The 25,723-nt window shown below is 40.7% G+C and overlaps 1 protein-coding gene across 1 annotated transcript in view; it reads left to right on the forward strand.

Annotated features, from left to right (window-relative positions):
* LOC139459574 (neural proliferation differentiation and control protein 1-like) overlaps positions 1–25,723 on the forward strand; it is a 56,953-nt gene that overhangs the window by 18,235 nt on the left and 12,995 nt on the right. The window contains exons 2-4 of the mRNA XM_071241127.1: positions 6,021–6,065; positions 8,020–8,238; positions 10,053–10,119. Of these exons, the coding sequence (XP_071097228.1) occupies positions 6,021–6,065; positions 8,020–8,238; positions 10,053–10,119 (331 nt within the window). The remainder of the gene's footprint in view (positions 1–6,020; positions 6,066–8,019; positions 8,239–10,052; positions 10,120–25,723) is intronic.

Here is a 25,723-nt window from a genome sequence, read left to right on the forward strand (position 1 = left end):
ATGAGTCGTTTGTTCCTTATTTGAGATACTGACATTATGTACAGTCTCTTTAAGGATCTTAATAGATGTAAGACATGTGACATTGCGAGAAACATGTTGAGTTTAACCAGACAAGAATTTAAATCATAACAAATATGTCTCTTGTTTGCTAATCTACTTACTCAGCATGTAAAAGATTTCCTCCTTGGGCATCATCCCATGTTTGTTTGTTTGCTTGTTTGTTTGTTGTTTATTCCTGCGCTATTCCAGCTGTATGACATTAGCCTGTAAATTATCTTGACGGGACAAACCATGATTGACATCATGAGCATTGATCTACGCAATTGGGATGCAATGACATGTGGGGTGGTCAGGTAGGCTAGTGGTTAGAGCCTTCACTCGTCACGCCAAAGACGATTTCGGACATTGGTACAATGTGTGAAGCCCACTTCTGATGTCAACCAGTGTGATATTTCTGAAATATTGCTAAAAGCAGCATAAAACCACACTCATTCACTACAATGACATGGATCAATAAAGTCAGCAAGCCTGACCACCCGATCCAAATGGTTGCCTGCTGCAACCAGCACAGTACTTGCTGGTGATCAATTCTGACCCGGAATCCCCCCAGGGGGTGATGCATTCATGAAACTCTACATGTCATGATGATGGATGAGAGGTCGTCAACTTCCCCTAGGTTTCCCCTGTATTTTTCAACATATTCTAAATTGATAAAACTTAGTAATCCAGAAACTTAATCAGTTGTTACCATGGTTACATGTGGAAGAGTAACATGATCATGATGATAGCTTTCTGATTCTTTGTTAGCTTAATTCACAGGATACAGAGACGGGTTGAAGGTATTGCACAACATATATAACTGAATTATTGAATAAGTTGGGCTGGGACGAGTCCAAATTTACTTCCCTGGTATCCACCCCACTATGAATCAACCCTACCTGGGTATCCACTATCATGACTATAGGTCTCAAGAGCTGGGTACAAAATGTCCGATTGGGAATAGTTTGACCCTAGCCCTGGTAAAATGTATTTAGAGACACATATAAAACGATCTGGTCATGCATAAACTGAAATTGACTGAAGCTTTAATTGACTGAAGCTATGTTTTCAAACATAAGTCAGAAGAAATGTGTGCAGTCAGAAAGCAATGTGACTATTTGTGACTTGTAGTGTAACCATGGAGTTCTAATTTTTGTCATTAAACAATATGTCACGTGATTAACCACGGGTCCAGGTAGTCCTGTGGGTACCTGGGTCCTACACAGTACCCACCCAACCTGTGTACCCGAGTTACCCATCGCAGCCCTAACTTTATTACATTTCATTAAAACAAACTGAACTTTAAAAAAGGTAAGACATTATGGACAAAATAAGTATGACAGACATCTGTTGTATAGGGTCATGTAAGTCACTCTTGTAAGTCACTCTTGTTAGTCACTCTTGTTAGTCACTCTTGTTAGTCACTCTTGTAAGTCACTCTTGTTAGTCACTCTTGTAAGTCACTCTTGTAAGTCACTCTTGTAAGTCACTCTTGTTTGTCACTCTTGTAAGTCACTCTTGTAAGTCACTCTTGTTAGTCACTCTTGTAAGTCACTCATAAGTCACTCTTGTAAGTCACTCGTAAGTCACGCTTGTAAGTCACTCTTGTAAGTCACTCTTGTAAGTCACTCTTGTAAGTCACTCTTGTTAGTCACTCTTGTAAGTCACTCATGTAAGTCACTCTTGTAAGCCAACGTCATGAACTATTTTAACTTAGAGACTCTCTTGGTTTACACGAAGCAGTGTCACAGCATGAAAACGTATTTCAACTTGTTGTAGTCTCTGGTCATGCTGAGTGCTGATGAAACACTGTTTGTGACATTACAAGTAATTCCAAGCCTCTGATTGAGGTAGCTACAATCCCAGGTGTGATGTCACGCAGCTGGGGTTCATGACCTCAGTTATGAGGGTTTATCTGTGCTGATGAGTCTGTCACACAGTGTCAGGTAAACATGTTGCTAAGCAGACCAACACGAGCTATAAATGAAGGTAACTAGTCAGCCTCCGTCTCTGTGTTACATGCTACTAATTCATTGTTTATCACCCAGTTTCACGCTGAACAACATACGAAAACTTTAATACACTCTGATAGTCATAACGTGTAGATCTATACTTTCTAACCGCGATCTCACAAGCCTAACCCAGGGTTAAGCCCTGCCAGGATCTACTGAATGTGTGTTTTAGCTGACACACCCTGATAGTTGAGATTATAAATGAAACAGTCTTCAGAGGGGGGATTAAACCTAACTCACTCACCAGGACCTAGCTGACACCTTTTGGTTACTGGAAATTATTTAGACTGCCCGGAGGCCGATATTAGTTCTAATTAGAGTCATGATATTTTAGAATAACATATGTTATGGTTTATACAGGTGACTTGTGTGTTATTGAGAACAAGACAGCCTCCGTGGTCCACTGGATAGAGGGTTGAGGGTTTTAGACCTGGCCATGTCATACCAAAAGACGTTAAAAGATAGTACTTGTTGTTACCCTGCTTGGCGCTTGGCATTAAGCGGCTAAAACAAGGCGTGGTCGGGTCGGAGTCAGTATACTGTGTCTGAGTGAGGTTTTCATGCTATGCTGTGGAATGGTATCTAGCACTATAGAAGTACAAGCAGCCAAACACACACACGTCGCTGTATAAGTGCAATAATCTTGAACGTGACATTACTCCCCATTTCACCTCACCACCGTATTGATAACAGCACCAATAAAGAGAAACAGGCTTAAATGCCAAGTGTTACCTTGAATGCATTTTTATTATAAAATGTGAAAAAAACGCTGACATTTGAAGAACAAAAGTTACTAAATGACGGTTTTATCCCGGTTTGCACTTAGTTTGGATTTTGAGATAAATCCCGGCATTCACCACTCCTGGGCCTCATTCCACAAACTGATCTTTAAGTGCTGAGGTGATTGTAACTCCCATCGTATAAGATAATGAAATCACATACTAAAATATAATAACCATAATAAAAAATCATACAAAAGACAGGCTTACGATAGTCAAGTGCAAAAGAGCGCTTTGTGGAATGGATCCATGTTCTGAAAACAGCAGTTTAAATCCTAGACTGACATAAAGAAATATAGTTATGTTTTTTAGAAATATATATCTACAAAATTAATAATAAAATCCGAATGGAGCCCTGAACAATGCTTAATAATTGGAGCTGAGGCAGTCCAGACTTGCCTCATCATTCTTACCATGAGTTAGATTGAGTTTCTAATTTGTAATCTAGGTTCTGGGAGAAAGGTCGATCCATCTCATCCGACTGAGACACTTATCTAGTGTCACCAGCCATTTTGACTGTCCAGGCCAGGGGTCTCCTGTTAAGAAGATAAATATGGTGCACTGGGGACTCGTGTTCCGACTCGGAACTCACTGGTCAGCTTGACCAGTGAGGGTAACATCACAAAGCATTGGCTTGGCATACACAGGAGTGGGTTATTAAAGAGGAGTGATCTAATGGTCTTGTATCCAGTGTAGACTCTAATGGAAGCTATTACTTGGAGCGTAATTCCTCCGAGGTTTCCTCGGCCAGTTAATGATGGGGGGTTAACAAGCCATGAGTGAATCAATACAATTCTGCCCAGATATGAATTACATATGAGACTCTTTGGATTACCAAAACATCACTTTGCATGTTCAGCCACTGGTCTGAAGCTGAAGTCTACTCAAATTCAGATTGTTTTAATACCCTCAGCTAATATTAGACCATATGAAAACACTGCAAAATAATGCTGAGAGCAAAGTTTCGGCTTGTGAACTCAAATGTTATGGCTTAGACTAGAACCTGTTTGAGCCTTAGACTCTGATAAAGAGTAACCACTGGAAAGAACTGATGAGAGTGAGTGAGTGAGTTGGGTTTAATGCCACTTTTAGCAGTATTCCAGTTGTATCTAGGCGTGTCAGCTAATGTGGGAGGAAAGCCTGAAGTGATGCAAGTCTCAGACATTTACCACTTTGTTGAAAGCCACCAACACGGGTATGGTGCTGCTAAACCTAAAAACATAATTGGGGTTAACCGGGATTCAAACCCACAATCAAAGGTTTCTGGCGTGCCCAAGAGACGGAACTCTGCACAGCAAATCATGGCACCTTGGACAACTGGGCCACCTGTGCCACCAGAACTGATGAGAAGTGTCCTCATGTGCAGACTGAAAGTATAACAAGCTACAAGGAAATAATGTTCAACATTTTGACTTGTTTAAGCATTGTTTTGCTAAAACATAATGTGAACAATTGTATCATGAAGCTCTAAATGCAGAAAAATAAAAGCCAGCCCAATGAGACTTCATATTAACTGGTAGAATTGCACGGTATTATCGGTATACTTCAATACGCATCTCAAATGATAAGTATTGCAATATTTTTTTTTCTTTTCCGATATACTGGGTAAACATGGTAAAAACTTTCGATATCAGTTGTTTAACATAAAATCTACACAGAAATTCATTCATAACTCAATGCAGAAGTGATGTTTCTCTCTCGCTGTTATCTCCCCTGTTTCCATGACTATATACTAGCGGCAACTGACCATGCTGCAGAATATTTACTTTAGTCTGTGGGAAATAGAATCTGTATACATGCACAATCAATGTCAATCACTTAAGCTCCCGATATATCACAATACGTATCACAATATACTGTAGTACAAATTGTTTGCCAGTGTGCAGCCCTACAGGTGTCAGTTACTACAATGGCTGACCACAGTAAGCCTACTCTGTGATGACCTGCTAAAGCACTGCAGGAGTCTGGAACAGAAACATAAGAAATGTTGTGATTGACCCATTATCACGGCCACTGTCATAAAGTCGGGGCCAGTATTGATTTCTGACCACTGAGACCCGCTTCTAAGAATGTGGATGTGTAATTTTGTTGTTAAAGCCAGGCTGCCTAGGCTGATCTCCGACAAGGAAGCTGTAAAGGACAGGTTGTTAGTAGGTATCTAGAGGCTGCCAGTAGAATGATGAATACTAGCAAGTGTTCATATAATCGCACTATACATATATTACTATGGGGTTGGAGTTGTTTGGTCACGGTTAATAAACTGTTTAAAGCAGGTTTGAGGCATTGTATTGTAAACATGGTAAATGGTTTTGAATATATCCCTAGCACTGTGTCATCAGGGACTCATCTGGACCCACTTGCACAAAGTGATCTTAGCGCTAAGACTATTGTAAGCCTATGTTAAAGTATGGGAGTTACGATCATCTTAGTGCTAAGATTGCTTTGTGCAAGCGGGCCCTGGGCTGCTCAGCAGCGGTAGAAACTAACAGTTTCAGTCCGCTAGTCCTTATAATGATAACATATCGCAAAACCTCTAAAATTAGCAAATTTCTACTAGTCCTTATAATCAGGTGATAAAGGTATTAATACCTTTACTATTTGGCAGATTGGCAAGGACTAGTGCCAATTTCTAACGCTGCTCAGAGGCTGAAAATCGGCCCCAAGTCTGCAGCAAATGACAGTATAAATTCCAAATTTGATAATACATTTTCGCAATTCCTTATAAATTAAAAAAATAAGAACAGTTACAAAATCCAAATTTAAACAATATCGCAATTTGTTTCCAATTTGCCTGCCAAGGGCACTTAGTTCGGAATCCTGGATAAATGGCTGGAAATACTTGTCAGCATTAAAGAGGAGATTACATGAGGTGGTCAGGATCATTGACAGTGTTGGTTGCATGTCGTCGCACTCCATAGCATGGGATGCTGCTCATAATATCAGCCATTGGTTTGCCATGGCTAACGTGATGATGCTGGAATATAACAGTCAGAACAAATTAGATAAAAGTGGTTGTATCTTGGAGCCAAGATTTGAAAATTAATTCACATGATAATTCCTGTAGCTTCCCAACATGTCACTAAGTTGTTCTCAAAGACTCATAGATTGCGATATATGGATATGATTTAATTCAATTAATGAAATTTTTCCTGTATTAGTTTTATCTGCATGTTCTGTTTTTATGTTACAGTTGAATTTGAAGATGTTATCAACGACGCACAAAGAAGAAATTTTGGTAAGTAAATCAATTTTGTATCTACCGTATTTTCTTGAGTATAGTGCGCACCCATGTTTAATGCGCACCCCCCTATAGCGGGTTTAATATTTGGGAAAAAAAGAAATTTGAATATTATGCGCAGAAAAAAATGACACCGTACCCTTTCAGCGAAGTCCGGCAAACGAATGGGTGATGAGAAACTTTGTCAGTACAAATTCAAAATTTGAGATAAAAAATCACCAGACATGTTTATTTACCGATTAAATAGTATTTATTGTTCTGCTAGGCATTGTTTTATATCTAGGGATTAAGATTACCTTGTGTATTTTCTCGTAAACTAAGCTGGAAACGGCAATCAGCTGTACACATGTTTTCTTGGAATCAACCGGTGATTCGGTCAAGACACACCTGATGATATAACTTTATAGGATTTTTAATGCAAGGATCGGCAACAATTGTATCTGAAACTTCTTCTTTTTTATCAGGAAAAATATATTCCATTATTTTCTTAAGTATATGCAGCCTTTACTAAACATATTTAAAATAATAATAACCCTAAGCGAAGCAGCTGATCGCTATTCCCGGGTATTATTTTTTACATGGAATCAGTCTGACCAGTCACCGTCAAGGCTCACGCGCACGTGAACCATCAAACAAAAACAAATATGACTTTTAACGAGTCAAAGTATGTCATTTATGATATATGTATCCATTCTCTGTCAACTAAAGTTCGTTTCAAGGCGTCAATACCGGTATTCTGACCGTGGTTGCTGTTAATAACGGTGAGTTGTGCGATCTTCCGATCGCTTCACAAACGCTTCCGCTGAAATTAATAAAAACAATATCAAAAAGAATTTTGAATAAAATTAATGAAATAAGTTAAAACATAAGTCCAGATATACAAAGAACACTTTTGATAGCCAGACAGTGTAATTACATGATTATTTTGCGTACTTCAGTATGGATTTGTTGACATGGTATTTCCGGTGTTTCGTGCTCACGGTAATGTCTTTCCATGGGGGAAAAAAACATCCAAACTCATAATTTGTGTATAATGCGCACCCCCTTCTACATGTTCTACACAGCTGTGTTTTTTCGAAAAAAAGTGTGCACTATACTCAAGAAAATACAGTATATATATCCTCATGGTGGTCAGGCTGAATTATTCAACAAGGTGGCAAGTACAATTAACTTTGAGGAGCAGTGGGGTAGCCTAGTGGTTAAAGCATTTGCTCGTCACGCCAAATGCCCAGGTTCAATTCCCCACATGGGTAAAATGCTTGAAGCCCATTTCTGGTGCCCCCTGCCATGATATTGATGGAATGTTGTGTAAAACCTCATTCATCTTGGGTTCAAATCGTGGTTTGCCCCAATTATGTTTCTAGGTTTGTCAGCAACATACACCAAAGAGGTACAAACATCTAAGACCTGCATCACTTTGGGCTTTCTTTCCATATGAAGCTCCCCTGCCGTGGTAGAACTGAATAATTTTCAAACCGTTTCAAACCCTACTCACTCACTCACTCCATACTGTAAATATTGCCTGTCACTTTCCAGTACTGACAAAGCTGTATATCATCATGCTTCCTCACTCAATGACAGTGAAAAGATCTATCATTGATTTGAAAAAGCAGTCAATGATTTATTGATTATTAACATAATTGAAATATGCTCAATTATAGAACTTAAACATAAAACCATTCCATCATAAACAAAAGATTAATTCGAACAACGCAAGTATCAACAATTGTCTGACTATGGTCTGTGTCTAACACTGTTTCTTCCGAACATCACTTATGTCAGCTTTTGTCTGTTCTTGTTTGTTTTTAACACTGTATCTTTGGAACAACGCTAGTTTCAACAATTGTCTGACTATGGTCTGTGTCTAACACTGTTTCTTCCGAACATCACTCATGTCAGCTATTGTCTGTTCATTGTTTGGTTTTAACACTGTATCTTTGGTCCATTCCAGAAAGTGAAAATGAACATATAAAGGCTGACATCCCTAGTCAAGCGAAAGATGTGAAGCCTCCTGCGACGTCGGGCACAGATCCCAAAGCGCCAGAAACACCAGCCCCAAATGGCACAACGCACGCTGCCAAAGGCACCCCACAGCCACTCGTCGGCTCAGAGCACAAAAATATCAGTCCACATTCATCCATGTTTGGTGGAACTGATGTAATCTTTTTAGGTGAGTTGGCTACGGAACTCATTCGGTTGATAATGTCAAATAAAAATATAGCCTCACTCCCGGAAACAAACCTGGTTCAACTAGACCTAGAGGTTAAAGGGAAGTTTTGTTTGATGTAAGACTTATAGTTGTAACAATGTTGTGAACAAGAGCCCATGTGACTGTCAGGTTTAATTCCCCTTATGGGTATGTAAGTGTTTCAGGACGGTCAGGTAGCCTAGTGGTTAAAGCGTTTGCTCATCACGTCGAAGACCCGGGTTTGATTCCCGACATTGGTACAATGTGTGAAGCACTTTTCTGGTGTTCCCTGCCGTGATATTGCTGGAATATTGCTGGAATATTGCTGAAAGCGAAGTAGAACCAAACCAGAGCTCCAGATAAGCTTTTGGTGTTGTGGGTATTTTACCCATGCATTTTAAAATCATTGGGTATCAGTAATTCTAGGTGCGTATTCAAATTTCTGTTACCCACTAGTTTTTACACATGTGGGTATTTAAGTTAAATATTTAAAAACGCTATTCATCTAGTCCCTGCAAACCGGTGTCGTGTGGGTTCGAGAGCTTTATAGGACTCAAAAATACCACCATACTTCCACAAGAAAGTGTTATGGCAAATGATCATGATGAGTTTGGCAAGGTTGACGGAATGCCAACTTATAATTTCAATATAAGTTGCTCATTTGCTAATCAAATACGCAGGGTTACTTCACAATACTTTGATGATACGCACAAGTTTTATTTTTGTAGCGTATCTGTAATGTTCGTTGCGTATTTGATACGCTTGGATTATATTTTACTGCGTATTTCTGCATTTCTGATGCGTATTTCACGCAGATACGCAGCTTATCTGGAGCTCTGCCAAACTCACTCTCTCACATCAGTGTTACATTGTGTTAAACTAAGTCTTAATGCCTCTTCCTCTATACTGGTCCTGGGGCAGTAGGGTAGCCTCGTGGTTGAAGTGTTTACCTGAGTTTGATTCCCCTCATGGGTACAGTATGTGCAGCCCATTGCTTGTGTTCCCTACCATAATGTTGCTGGAATATCCACTCTCTTACATGCAGAGTTACGGCTACTATGTCTTTTAAGAGGCTCTCATAAGACTTTTTTGCCTGCTTCTGAAACATCTTTTGACCCAAGCTGATTGTCTTCAAAGAAATTTCTACGGCTGCTAACATGGAAAAAAAACCTTTCTCATTGTGCGATTTACTGTAGGAAATTTACAAAAATCCATCTATTTTGCGCTGGCCATGTTTTTGAACATGATAGTATCTTTAAAAAATCCATCTATTTTGCTCTGGCCATGTTTTTGAACGTGATACTATCTTTAAAAAATCCATTTATTTTGCTCTGGCCATGTTTTTGAACATGATAGTATCTTTAAAAAATCCATCTATTTTGCTCTGGCCATGTTTTTGAACGTGATAGCATCATAGGTCTAAATCTTTCAAACAAGCAAGACAGCTAACTGTAACATATTTTTGTAGTGAGTCAGAATGAAAGGGCATGCACACAGTATAAAAAATGATGATGTAAGGATGAGTTGACATGTATTATATAAGCAGTAAATACAAACCATATCTCACAGTAAGTGGCTGACTGACTGGCATCTCCCTGTTGTATAACTATGTCTGTCATCATGCCTTGTGAACAGCGGGAGGTATATATAGGCCAGGTCCCTTTGTCAGTCAGGTGAGGTATTTATGCTTCTTTGTGAAGTTCATTGACAAGCAAGACATCCTATTGGTTTGTTATTAACTGTTCATTGTGTGGACTAGTTATTCTGTGTCTAGACCAGCCATTTTGTGTTTTCAGTGACCGTAGCCGCGTGCAGTGTGGCAGGCTTGATAGGCATCATAATGGCAGGGGTGTGCTGGTACAAGTAAGTTCTTCACTTGATTCTTAACTAACGGACTGTAATTACACTGTAATTACATGAATAATTCATCAGGATGTATGATACATGGCGGTCGGGAACACGACTCAGGGCCCATGTCCCCGCACTAGACACACACAGATGTGATGCTGGAGTGAAGCACAATCGCTTTTATTGGAATCAGGGTGTTGTGATCTCGACCTGATAAGTTGCTGATTTAAATACAGCTGTGATGTTGTCTTGACCTGATAAGTTGCTGAAATGAATACAGCTGTGATGTTGGGATGTTGTCTTGATCTGATAAGTTGCTGAAATGAATACAGCTGTGATGTTGGGATGTTGTCTTGATCTGATAAGTTGCTGAAATATATACGGCTGTGATGTTGTGATGTTGCCTTGATCTGATAAGTTGCTGAAATGAATACAGCTGTGATGTTGTTCTAAAATGAAAACAGCTTTGATGTTGTCCTGACCTGATAAGTTGCTGAAATAAATACAGCTGTAATGTTGTCTTGACCTGATAAGTTGCTGAAATAAATACAGCTGTGACGTTGTCTCGACCGGATAAGTTGCTGAAATAAATACAGCTGTGATGTTGTCTCGACCGGATAAGTTGCTGAAATAAATACAGCTGTGATGTTGTCTCGACCTGATAAGTTGCTGAAATAAATACAGCTGTGATGTTGTCTCGACCGGATAAGTTGCTGAAATAAATACAGCTGTGATGTTGTCTCGACCGGATAAGTTGCTGAAATAAATACAGCTGTGATGTTGTCTCGACCGGATAAGTTGCTGAAATAAATACAGCTGTGATGTTGTCTCGACCTGATAAGTTGCTGAAATAAATACAGCTTTGATGTTGTCTTGACCTGATAAGTTGCTGAAATGAATACAGCTGTGATGTTGTCTTGACCTGATAAGTTGCTGATAAGATACAACTATAATTCTGTGATGTTTTCTTGAACTGGTAAGGTGGGGCAGGGGTGGCCCAGTCGTCTATGATTAATATCATTATCAAGTTTTAAAGCTCAGTTTAACACTATCATATACTATTGCAATAGTGAAAATAGCCCAAATTGTCAGCCCTACTGAAATCTGGCTTGTGACTGAAGTTGAGACTATCAACACACACAGGATATTTTTCTCATGTAACAGTTTTACTTGGCCAATCCTGCACAATACAGTAACAGTGAAACATCATGTTCATATGCCTTGTGGAAAAAGACAGCATCAGTCCTCAAAAAAGGAATATTGATCTCTCTGTTTTCACACGCGTGGTGTAAAGAATGTTTTCACGAATCTGTGGCACAGGAGCATTGATTACTGAAGGAGTCGTGTAGTATGTCAATACACAGTTTGAGAATCGAGACCATGGCAACTTTGGATTCAGCTGTTGCGTTGGTTTCCACTTGCTCACAGACATAAGCCAAGGGGTGAGGTAGCCAAGTTGGTCAAGTGTTCTGCAGTCCTGGGTTTGATTCCACCATGGCACTATGTGTGAAGCCTGTTCCTTGTGTACCACATTGTCATGTGGCTGATATATTAACTTGAATGATATAAAAATAATTATTAGCTATTATACATACATGTCTCTTCAGGGCTACTTCTTCCACCTTCATCAGTGAATTGTTATCAATAATATCCATAATATCCTTTGTCATGATTATATCCAGCTTCTGTATGCCTATAAAGACTCCCGACCCGTGCAGATCTGGGTTAGAATAGGTCTTCAGCAACCCATGCTTGTCTTAACAGGCAGCTAATGAGATCAGGTGTTCAGGCTCGCTGACTTGGTTGATGCATGCCATCATATCCTGATTGCGTCGATACATGCTCATAATTTCAATTATTTCATTGTCTGGTCCAGACTGTATTATTTACATATACCATATTTAATATCTAATAAGAGCCCACCGCAATATTTGCTAATATATTGATCAATGTACACAAGATTTATTTATTTGGGTAAAATATGCACTTGTGTGTTATATGCACCCTTAATTATGGGCAATTAAATTCTGGACAATATATTTGTCGTGTATGATACGCACATACTTTTCTTTTGTATTGTTTCAGGATGTCAGCATAAACTATGAAATTTACAATCTTTCAACTTTCTTTTTTTTGTCACCAAAATTATATTCTGAATTTCTAATCACGTCGAATACGGTAGCTGGAATATTGCTGAGTGCGGTGTTAAACAAACAAACAAACATATCAGTTGTGACATTGAGGAGTGAGATGAAGTCCTATGGTTCTCATGACTGTTCCATTCTGTCCTGATAATGTACTTTCCCAAACAAACAAACAAACGAACATATATAAAGACTCCCATAAGTCCTCTAGCTTGAGACCAGATTCAGGTGATGTTAGTAGCCTAGTGGTTGAAGCTTTCACTTGTGTTGCCCAAGGCCCAGGTTTGGTTCTGCACACAGGGACAATGAAGGAAGCCGCTGTCTCGTATTACTGGAATGTTGCTTTAAGCAATCAGATTGTTAGATATTTTATTGCATTTCCAACTTTGTTAATGATAAAGAAGAATGTCCCATCAAAATATAATATAATCAACTTGTCAAGAAATTATGGCAATATCCCAGGTAGATTGATTAAATTTGAAGTATCTTAGCATGAAGGACAGGCTCTGATACACATCAAATCATAGCAAAGCATGTCTTCACCGTTTCTGTGGCAACACAGGTGACAATGGTGACCAGATCTGTAGATATTGTCCTGCATATCAAATAGAAGCATAGAGTATCTTTACAGTTTGACAGGTAACGAGTCGATAACGTACTGCACATGAAACGAAATCTTTCTTGCATGTGGTGCTGACCGATAGGGATCTTAATCAGAGTGAATCTGACATTTCAACCTTGCTCAACCGATCCTGGCACGTCTCTGTAGATCACTCAAGTTCCTTCCCAGAGAGTGACACCTTCGTTACACTCTCGGTAACATTGCTGCCACTAGTGTGGGTGCTGCCAATACAAGAATCTTGAAATTTGCCCTCTAACCCCAAATCTAGTAACATTTCTACTTTTGTTTATGTGTTTGGGAATGCCATCTTAGTTCATTTGGAAAAGGGGGGCACGGGTGGCCCAATCATCTAAGGCACCACGGTTTGCCGTGCAGAGTTGCGTCCCTTGGGCACGCCAGAAACCTATGATTGTGGATTCGAATCCCGGTTCGCCCCGATTATGTTTCTAGGTTTGTCAGCACCATACCCATGCTTGTGGGTTTCACCGAAGTGGTAAACATCCGAGGCCTGCTTCACTTCAGTCTTCCCCCCCCCATTAAGCTGACACGCCATGATATAACTGGAATACTTTTAAAAGCAGAAAGAGTATTTGGCGTCAAGGCAGTCATCACTTGTTTGCAACTCCAAGCATGGTTGTAGCCACCTATCACAGTGGGGAGCTTTGACGTGGCAGCGATTATAGTATAGTGAGCTTGGCGAAGGGGATGTCGCTTTGCGGAGCTTGTAGATCACAGTGTCATTGGTGCCCTTTGTAGCTGAATACCAATATGGTCTTTACCATTGATGTAAAACATACACACACATACAAAAGTCTTTATATAAAGGAGTTATTGATCCAATGACTAAGTTTGTTTTACAGTGAATGATTCTATCTCTGGATGACTGACCTAAATAAATGCCCTGGAAACTGATAAAACAAATGAATATGATTTGCAATGTTAATGTATCAAGATGGACAGCTGTATCTCTGGATACAGTGTTAGGGGTGATGTGGGCAATATTGATCAGTTTCTCAAACAATGTGGTTGCAGAGTCACGGAATCTAGGCCACACACCTGACTGCCTGATTGAGATTTCTCATTAGGAGTTGGACGCTTCTTCATCAACGCTTTTAAAGTGTTAATTCATTCATCAGATGTTTTTCACGATTATCTATAACTTCCTGGTTGGCATGCTTCAGATTATTTTCCTTTGACATATTTGGTTCATATTGTCATTTGACAAACAGTGTTTGAAATTATTTTGTTAGTTTGTTGTTGTTTGTTGTGTCCAAAGGGCACATATCCTCTCATTGTGAGTGACAGCCTCCCTGGTCTCATGGATTAAGAATCTGCTTGAGATCAGAAGCAGGTAGCACGATCCCCATCTGTGTCCTACCATAAGACATAGAAATATGGTACTTGTTGTTTCACTGCCTGGCACTCGGCATTACGGGGCTAAAGCAAAGACAGGTCGGCTCGGAGTCAGTATACTGTGTCTGAGTGGGGTGGTACCCATGTTAAACTGCGGCAAGGTATCTCAGTATATACAACTGGCATTGGTCCTGACAAGTGCAAGCATGCACATTGCCATATAGGTGCAATAATCTTGAATGTGGCGTTGAACCCCCATTTCACCTCACCTCATTATAAAAGAGACTCCCTGTAGGGAATATGGATAGAATGGCAGTCAGTACCCATTATGGTCACAAGAGCCGACTTGAGATAGGAGCAGGTGGTTAGAACATTATAACAATCCTTTTCTAAGTAGACTGTTCCATTGATTGTGAAAGTGATAGGTCCACTTCAGAGCCATCTTGCTAATAGATTTCTTTTGTGGTCAGGCTATCTGAAGCACTGTGATAATTGTCCTGGCAGTGATTTATTGTCCAGTACAAGGGAGCGATATAACACATATTACCCTGAAACAACCGTGCAGTTTGCATGATATAACACATACTCATGTAATGTTTCTATATATCCTGATTCTTATTGAGAGTTATCGATCAAAATTTAACAAAATTCAAATACAGAATATGCTAGGTGTGAAAGTGTTTCAGACTGATGTTATGTGTGACAATTATTATGTCAATAGCACTGGTCCTATTGGTTCTACCAGAATAATTTTTTCTTTAACCTTTTTTTTGTAAATGCAATTCAGGTGTTGTAAATCAGTGTATCATATTCTCAGCTTCATGCAGTACAATGCTTTCCATCACTACTGAACTCACAGTTCTCATGAAGAATACAACATCACTGTTTGAAGGATCACTTTTTCATGAAGCACAAAATGTGTCTACTTTAACAAGTGATATTTCAAACCTTCTGAAGCATCTCCTTGCATGACCAGACATTTTCAAGATGAAGGACTTATTCCTAGTTGAGAGTCTTCCCTCCAGTCCAGGAACTCTCGTGTCTTTCAGAGGGAAACTGCCGACAATGTATTAATCTGTATCCATGCAACCATGGATCCTCCACATTTTTCAAGTGTTGTGTGTGACAGAACAAGTCATCCAGCAGGTACCAGCTGTGGGGGGTCAAGTGTTCGTTGCACGAAATAGCGTACTTCACACAGATTACACTAGGTGTTGAATTTACTGTTCTTCATTTATGAGAGCTTCTTGTAGGGTCCCTGTGGCGATTCCTTTTTAGAATTTGATCCCCAGCAACCTGTTTGTTGTTGTAAAGGGCAACTTATGATGCTTACCAGATCAAGTGGTCTGGTTCGGTGTCTTTGTATTGCATGTCGTTGTATCCTAATGGTGTGGATCTTTGCTCATAATATCAATCACTGTATTACTGTAAACAGGGAATTTTTTGCGACCGTTTTATTATTGCGAGTTTTGCGAACGAGACTCAATCGCAAAAATTAAAAACGCAAAAATAAGTATAAATAATACATACATACTTTATTCATTGCAACACGTCGTCAAATGTTGAAATCATCAACCAGAACTACAAGTTACTCAATAAGTTAAAAAGAACAAATGAATGCAGAATGGTCACACAATACATCACAAATGACAGTGTAAACAGACCAGTTAGTGTCACTGTTACCTCACAGTAATCCTGCCTTCTTCCAACCTCGCTTGATTGCGTCAGTGTCCTTTGCAATTTTGTCCACACATGACATGACACTGAGTTGAGTCAATTATCGTATTTGATAATTAGTCGCAATCTCTTCCGGTCAACTTTCCGGCAAACTCAGAAAAACTAGCTTCTGAGAGAAGCTGTCTATTGTTTGGTACGCGAGGGGTCATCTCAACACGGCAACTCGCAAAAATATCTCGTCGCAGTATTGTCTTTGGCGTGGTATTCCCAATATTTTAACGGCGCAGAAATAAAGCTGTTTACAGTATCTGGTCCAGACTCCATTATGTAGCAGGCGTATTGCTGAATGTGGCATTAATAGCGAAGGAAGAAAGAAAAAGCTTATTGTTGAGGATGAAATCCACTGTCTTAAAGGAGCTGATAAGAAGATAGTATGCTGATCAGGTTCTTTGTTACAGTTGTAGAGACATTTCGGTGCAGATTCTAACCCCATTATTCTGCAAGTAAACGACTTGATCATCCATACCATCATGTGTTTTGTTACTTACAGCTTCAAAATTTCTCTTGCTACCTCAATTTTAAAGACGAGACATTCATGTATGAATTGGTTGACAAGCTGTCAGTGTCTGGTTCTGCCTTTGCAAGCTGCTTCTGTCAGTTCATCATTTTAAGTGCAACAAGTGAAGTAGCCTTTGACATTGTGGTGTTTTCCTTGAAAATTGCTTGAATTTTATCTCCAAAAATCTCTTATGAGCTGTGAATAGAAATACATACAATTACTTCCATTTTATTTTCCAGAATTACATGCTTATGTGAATCGAGTATTCAGATCACACATCATAACACCCAGTCACAACTATTATAGACTGTAATATACATTTTCACTTCAATTTCTTCCATTATACAAGAAAATACAATTGTCCCTATTGATAACCCCTTGTTATCCGTGTCGTGTGTACAGCAGTATAGGTCTCATTAAGTGTGAATGAGTGAACAGAGAAGCAGGGGTTGGACATATCCCCTATTAAATCCTCTCCACTTCACTAGCCATCTCTGTGGATGTGACGGATCCTGCCTGGTGAAAACGCGTCAAATTCTTACAGTGACATTTGAAGATTTTATCTGACTGATCACAAGATCTTCGGTCTCAATGGCCTTCTATGTGACTGAAGTGTACATTCTCACTCCTCGTTTTCACTTTTGGATATGTGTGGGAGTATGTTTTCACTTTTCAGACGGAATGAAAAAAAGTCCAAAACGAAAATGTCGGGGTGAGTTGTTTGGGTTGCAGTGTTCAGACAAATGTCAGGTTACGTTATAGGATCTTACTCTGACATTTGTACGGAGGTGGTCGGTTGGGGTAGATTGCTGCGAGACATGGTCATGTGGGAAACTGTATGTTCTCCATTAACACTTTGTCTATCCTGTTATGAAATGTATCACACACATTTGTGTTGAGATATATGGATCAAGACTCGTATTCTCCAACAATCTCACGGTGAGGATTAAGTAGGCAGGGTTTTACATGATGCAGAAATGTGCATCCAGTAAGCATGAATATATAGAATGGACGATGAAAAACAAGGGATGCAGAATAATAATCATTGTCCCCAATTCTTGACATGAAATATTAAGGTTTTGTAATTAATTAAAGTAATTATCAATTCTTACAGTACGGGAGAGTACACTACACCATTTCATTACTTTACAGGACCCTCATATTTTGTGTAAGGTCTCCTGACCCTTGAGTTTCGTAGGTCAAGGTAAAACCCTGAATGTGTATTTGAGGGTATAAGTGAGGCTCATGTAACGACTGTTTATCGTGAGGAATTTGATGTTTTTCATTTGTAAAACAATATGATTTATCATCCAAAACTGGCTCCCACAGGAGATATCGCTTGGATGAGATCAATGAAATTACACCACAATGCTTTGCAGACCATTGTGACATCACTGGTTACCATGACATCACAATCAAATTACATCACTAATGGCTCTGCTACTGAAGCTGTTAGCAGTACTTTTTACACTGAAGACACTGCTAATTACTGTCTACAAAAAGTTGGAAGAATGATGTTGGATGATAAATAAAATCTCACCCTCGTGTCTTTTGACATCAAATATATCAACAATTGTTGATAAAAGTGGCAAAAATCCTCGGCAAGCCTCAGAATTTTTCCACTTTTATCAACTCGTGTTGATATATTTGATTCTCTATATCATTGTTACCATGTTTTATGTGTGATGGATGTGACAGTACTAATATCATGTATCTTCTTCGATGATTGTCAGCAAGTATTAGCCTGTTATCTGGAAAACACTCAAACACGAAAAAAAGAATCTCAGATTTCACTCCTCTACAAAGCCTTCATGGAGAATACAAACATGCAGTTGACAGATCGTGACTGGAATGACCTCCGTTTTGTTCACTTATTGAACGTCTGAATCCAATGTCTGCAATTGAGACATCAGCCATTATGGCTGCAGTGTTTCTAATGCCGACCACTGCATGAAGTCATAGTTGGCTTATTGCTGGCCATGATGGCTGTGCAAAGTGTAACTAACTCCAATGCACAAGGTGATGGTCGGAGCTTATTGCTGGTCATGAGGTCTACAGTGTTACTAACACCGACTTCCATGCAAGGTCTGGCTAGGGACACTTTACCTTCCATGTAAGGTCTGGCTAGGGACACTTTACCTTCCATGCAAGGCCTGGCTAGGGACACTTTACCTTCCATGCAAGGTCTGGCTAGGGACACTTTACCTTCCATGTAAGGTCTGGCTGGGGACACTTTACCTTCCATGTAAGGTCTGGCTAGGGACACTTTACCTTCCATGTAAGGTCTGGCTAGGGACACTTTACCTTCCATGCAAGGTCTGGCTAGGAACACTTTACCTTCCATGCAAGGCCTGGCTAGGGACACTTTACCTTCCATGCAAGGTCTGGCTAGGGACACTTTACCTTCCATGCAAGGCCTGGCTAGGGACACTTTACCTTCCATGCAAGGTCTGGCTAGGGACACTTTACCTTCCATGTAAGGTCTGGCTGGGGACACTTTACCTTCCATGCAAGGCCTGGCTAGGGACACTCTACCTTCCATGCAAGGTCTGGCTAGGAACACTTTACCTTCCATGCAAGGTCTGGCTAGGAACACTTTACCTTCCATGCAAGGTCTGGCTAGGGACACTTTACCTTCCATGCAAGGTCTGGCTAGGGACACTTTACCTTCCATGCAAGGCCTGGCTAGGAACACTTTACCTTCCATGCAAGGCCTGGCTAGGAACACTTTACCTTCCATGCAAGGCCTGGCTAGGGACACTTTACCTTCCATGCAAGGCCTGTCTAGGAACACTTTACCTTCCATGCAAGGCCTGGCTAGGAACACTTTACCTTCCATGCAAGGCCTGGCTAGGGACACTCCACCTCTCATGCAAGGCCTGGCTAGGGACACTCCACCTCTCATGCAAGGCCTGGCTAGGGACACTTTACCTTCCATGCAAGGCCTGGCTAGGGACAATCTACCTTCCATGCAAGGTCTGGCTAGGGACACTCTACCTTCCATGCAAGGTCTGGCTAGGGACACTTTACCTTCCATGCAAGGTCTGGCTAGGAACACTTTACCTTCCATGCAAGGCCTGGCTAGGGACACTTTACCTTCCATGCAAGGCCTGGCTAGGGACACTTTACCTTCCATGCAAGGCCTGGCTAGGGACAATCTACCTTCCATGCAAGGCCTGGCTAGGAACACCCAACCCTCCATGCAAGGTCTGGCTAGGGACACTTTACCTTCCATGCAAGGCCTGGCTAGGGACACTTTACCTTCCATGCAAGGCCTGGCTAGGGACACTCTACCTTCCATGCAAGGCCTGGCTAGGGACACTTTACCTTCCATGCAAGGTCTGGCTAGGGACACTCTACCTTCCATGCAAGGCCTGGCTAGGGACACTCTACCTTCCATGTAAGGTCTGGCTAGGGACACTTTACCTTCCATGCAAGGTCTGGCTAGGGACACTCTACCTTCCATGCAAGGCCTGGCTAGGGACACTCTACCTTCCATGCAAGGTCTGGCTAGGGACACTCTACCTTCCATGCAAGGCCTGGCTAGGGACACTCTACCTTCCATGCAAGGTCTGGCTAGGGACACTTTACCTTCCATGCAAGGTCTGGCTAGGGACACTCTACCTTCCATGCAAGGCCTGGCTAGGGACACTCTACCTTCCATGCAAGGTCTGGCTAGGGACACTCTACCTTCCATGCAAGGCCTGGCTAGGGACACTCTACCTTCCATGCAAGGCCTGGCTAGGGACACTTTACCTTCCATGCAAGGCCTGTCTAGGAACACTTTACCTTCCATGCAAGGCCTGGCTAGGAACACTTTACCTTCCATGCAAGGCCTGGCTAGGGACACTCCACTTTCCATGCAAGGCCTGGCTAGGGACACTTTACCTTCCATGCAAGGCCTGGCTAGGGACACTTTACCTTCCATGCAAGGCCTGGCTAGGGACAATCTACCTTCCATGCAAGGCCTGGCTAGGAACACCCAACCCTCCATGCAAGGTCTGGCTAGGGACACTTTACCTTCCATGCAAGGCCTGGCTAGGGACACTTTACCTTCCATGCAAGGCCTGGCTAGGAACACTTTACCTTCCATGCAAGGCCTGGCTAGGAACACCCAACCCTCCATGCAAGGTCTGGCTAGGGACACTTTACCTTCCATGCAAGGCCTGGCTAGGGACACTTTACCTTCCATGCAAGGCCTGGCTAGGGACACTTTACCTTCCATGCAAGGCCTGGCTAGGAACACTTTACCTTCCATGCAAGGCCTGGCTAGGGACACTTTACCATCCATACAAGGTCTGGCTAGGAACACCCAACCCTCCATGCAAGGTCTGGCTAGGAACACTTTACCTTCCATGCAAGGCCCCCAATTTGTTGAAATGACAGTTGTCATTGTCTTTGTGTTCTGCGAGTGTGTTATGTTCCCATCTGTATCAACTAAAGTAGCTGGTGTTGGAGGCTAATGTTCTTTCTCTCAGTGCACAATGGTCATAATTGGCAGCACAATTAGGTTAATTCTGTAATTGGCTGCTGGAATCTTATTCACAGCCATGTGCATTATTTTATATGCTTGTGGTGTAAAACATCAACTAGAGGGTGTTGATTAAATTAACACATTGTTTCCATATAGTTGTCGCCTTTACGAAGTAACTCTGAATATCGGACAACCATTTCTGATATCTGCTTTAATTTTACATCTGTCTTGAAAAGTGTTTTTTGGTTGCTTCCCTTGGAGTAGATGAATCTGTTACAAATAGGTCAAAAGTTTATCATGTTTCATATAGATGCAAAGGTTGATATGTGTAACAAAATGACTAATTCACATTCACCTTGTATCTGTGTGATAAAACCACATAGCATGCTTGCTGTGATTGATGGATTATCCCCCTTTCGTCAAACAAAATGTGCTAAAATCATTTTCAGACTACTGGCCCAAAATTGTATTTTGGCATCATTTTCAGTAGATTTTAATGTTTACTTTATGTAAAAGCTGTAAAGTGAGACAGATTTTTACTAGATTCAGGCTTCAGACTTGTGGCAAAAGTCAAAGACTGCACAGGTCATTCCACGTTCTATGGGTTAATGTTTTTTGACGGTTTAGTCTAAGGAGCCAGGGCAAACAGCATATGAAGTGGGTCACGAATTCGCAGTAGTTCAGTTGGATGCATGGCCCCAGCATCACAAAGTGAAGGGATGATGCATTCACTGACAATGTGGAATAATTGATTAACATCCAACTTTCAAAATCTTTCAAATGTTATTGGTTCTGGATGCAAATGGGAAATGGTATTGCCATGAGATATGTAAGTTAATTACCGCCCTGGAGAATGTATGGAAATTCATTCATATGATGCTATTCTGTTGTTCTTATGACATTCATTCATTATATTCTAACAGTTTACACACATTTTAGTTTGGTATTAGCATCAAGCATTGCTGCTATCCTCTGGCTACCATCAAGTCACTCAGTTTGTTGAATTACCTCACAGGAAATCGTCTCCTGTGGCATACAGGCAGCAATAAATATCTGTCATTTCCTCAGTTGTTTTGGTATTAATTTCATTGATCGATTCTCGTGGGTCTTACGCCAGATTTCTGGAAAGGCTCTGTGAGCGTGTGTATTGTCAGGTTGACACACTTAGTATCTCAGAGGTTGCCATTTCAAGCTCTGACAGATCTGTCAACTTGTGGCTGTAGTGTGTGCGTGGGTGGAGGAATCTATTGTGGTTCAAACACCGGCAGAATATTGGCCAGAAACCAGATTAACTGTGAATGTTTTGACTACTTCATGAGCCATCATCTAATGCTGGATCTTCTTGTTGTCTTCGTCATGTCAGTTTAGTTCCATTCAAAGTATCTCTGACATGTTAGACCTACCAACATTTGAAATCTATAATTTCGATAAATTATGATAAATTCAGGATTGTGCAATTTCCGAAGATATTAATCCAGTCTGTGCCCCAAACTCTGGAGACTACTGGCCAGCGCGGGGCTGTGGGTATCATTTCCAGTAGAATTAAGTGTTACTATATGGGTTTTTATTACCTGAGCTTTCAATGCCGAACTTCCGTAGAAACTAACATTTTTAGTCCACTATTCCTTATAATGATAACATATAGCAAAACCCTTAAAAAAAGCAAATTTCTGCTAGTCCTTAGGATACCTTAACTACTGGGCAGCTTGGCAAGGACTACAGGACCAGTGCCAATATCTATCACTGCTGAACAGAATTATACAAGACTTGGGCTCTGGACTGGTGGCTAAAGTTGCAGACTGTTAATCTCAACAAGTGGACTGCTGCATTTGTCAGATTAGATACCAAGAGTGCCTTAAATAGTTAAAAGGTTAAGAACTACCTTCCCACTTGAACATACTTCATTTAATGTACAGATATTTAGGCAGCATTTTATGAGCTAAATTTCAGATAAAAAACTGAATTCTTTATTAGCTAAATGGAAAAGAAATTTCTACATGTTAACTGTAAATGTGTAAAGGAAAGTTTATTTACAGAAGCTTTAGCAAGGTAATACATCAAATACAGATTATTGGTGAAGACTTTGTATTTACTGAACTTGGCCACTGACAGCCTCTGTATCAGCTAAGGGGCGGTCGGGTAGCCTAGTGGTTAAAGCGTTCACTCATCACGCCGAAGACCTGGGTTAGATTCCTGACATTGGTGCAATGTGTGAAGCCCATTCCTGGTGTCCCCTGCCGTGATATTGCTGGAATATTGCTAAAAGCGGCGTAAAACCATACTCACTCACCATACTGCATCAGCTTATCTTATTACATAGGCCAGACTGCTAATAGGTGATAATGTTAAAAAACTTTTCAGTTACCATGGTTACAGACAAGACTGAAAATATCAGTAATTGATTTATTATGGCTAAAGGTCTCTCATAATTACGTTTTTATAAATTCTTCCTGTTTTGCTGGTTGTCTTCAATCCTTAGGAGATGGGAATATATATGCTAAATAGATCCCAGTTATTCTCTTTGAACTGAACTGAAATGTCCTTATCACTGACGAATCAATTCCACGGATATGTCATCAGGGTCCTGAGATCAGTGCACGATGACAGTGCCACCTTTGAAGTAACTCCTGATTGAATTTGTCATGCTTCCACACACGCAACATGGTAGCTAACAGAAATATTGATTGGGTCCAAACCATTCCATCAATTGGAGCTAAGGGCTGGATGAATCGCCCGAGTGTCTTGTGGGGAAGAATGCCATATTGTTGGGCTGTGTCGGCGTACTTCTCAACACTTGATACAGGTACACAGGTGTTGATGAAGCTGGTTATGGATGGTGGCCATGTAGACGGGGCTGAGGAGGAACTGATGGCCAGCTGACACATTAGCGAGTATAATGGAGACTCACTGTGGCCTGGGAGGATCTATTAACCTTTAAGAGAAACCATAATCAAATTAGCTTGTGTGGTGATCGTTGGGTCTAGAAGGTAGCACTTCAGTATGTAACTACAGGCTACATGTAAACTGGTCTTGCTCTATGTAGACAGGCCTTGCTCTATGTAGACAGGTCTTTCTGTATGTAGACAGGTCTTTCTGTATGTAGTCAGGTCTTGATAAGGGTAGGACAAGAGTAGATAGCTACAGGCTGATTGTAGACAGGTCTTGATAAAGGTAGGACAAGAGTAGATAGCTACAGGCTGAATGTAGACAGGTCTTGATAAGGGTAGGACAAGAGTAGATAGCCCCAGGATTAGACCTAACCTCTTACCAAATAATTAAAAAACTCCCCCTAAAACTGCTCCAGGCACTACTCAAACTATACAATCTCATCTACCTAAACGGACAGGTTCCTACACCCTGGAAACAGGCCCTAGTCATACCAATCCCTAAACCTAATAAACCAGCTAATCAAGCTAACTCATATAGACCAATATCCCTAACTTCAAACTTATGTAAAGTAATGGAATCAATGGCTAAAAATAGATTACAACATTACTTAAACCAAAATAACACCATAAACCCAGATCAAAGCGGTTTCACTCCTGGCCGCTCAACCCTAGATAACCTCGCCCGACTAGAACAAGATATTAAGACAGGACAACTAAATAAACAATATACCACAGGCATCTTCTTAGACTTATCTAAAGCTTTCGACATGGTATGGCACGATGGGCTAATACAAAAACTTAAAAAAATAGGACTCAAAGGTCAGATAATAAACTACATCCAGGACTTCCTAAACAATCGTAAAATAACCGTGTGTATAGACCAAACTCTATCGGACCAATGTCCCCTAGAAAATGGCACTCCACAGGGCAGTATCCTCAGCCCCACCCTCTTCAATATAATGATAAACGATCTATTCGAGGGTCTATCCCCTAAAGTAAACACATCAAAATTCGCGGATGATGGAGCCATCTGGATCCGCACTAAAAGCATGAAAATGGCCACAAATCTACTCCAAAAATCTCTTAATAAAATACAACAATGGGCTGACAAATGGGGCTTCTCCCTTAACTCAGAAAAAACAACAGGAATAGTATTCAAACATAAAAACATGAAACCCGCCTCCCCAATCCTCCAGCTAAACAACCAAACAATCAAATTTCAAAAACAAACCAAATTCTTAGGACTTATTTTCGATGAACATCTCACCTGGGATGCTCACATCCAAAACCTAACAACTAAATGCAGTAAAGACCTAAACACCCTAAGATGCCTAACTGGCTCTAACTGGGGAGCCTCCAAAGATACTCTCCTCTCTCTCTACATATCCCTAATTAGATCAAAACTAGACTACGGCTGCGCCATATACAACACACTAAACAACTCTCTATCCAAAAAACTTGACTCAATACAATATCAGGCTCTCAAACTCATTACACGCACCCAACATGGCACCTCCTACACCTCACTTCAGGCCTTAACAGGAGAAATGCCACTAAGTCTACGCAGGGAACAGCTAAGCTTAAATTTCTGGGCCGCGTCCCAATCAAACCCTCTCATCCAAAACTTAATAAACCAAAACATCAGCCCTAAAAACCAAGCTCTAGCTCGTAAACACCCCTTACTTACCCCAATATCCCAAAGAATAACAAACTACCTAAATGAACACCAAATTAAAAATCTTAAACAAAACTGCAAACAATCAAATATCTTCACCCCTAAACTTAAAATACCCAAAATAGACACAACACTAGCTAGCCAAATAAATAAACAAACCGACCCAAACATAGCTAAAACTACCACACTAGCATACATACACAAAAATTGGCCAAATTGGTGTCACA

This window comes from Haliotis cracherodii, unplaced genomic scaffold, assembly GCF_022045235.1.
Source record: "Haliotis cracherodii isolate W230 unplaced genomic scaffold, xgHalCrac1.p SCAF_13, whole genome shotgun sequence".
NCBI lineage: Eukaryota > Metazoa > Mollusca > Gastropoda > Lepetellida > Haliotidae > Haliotis > Haliotis cracherodii.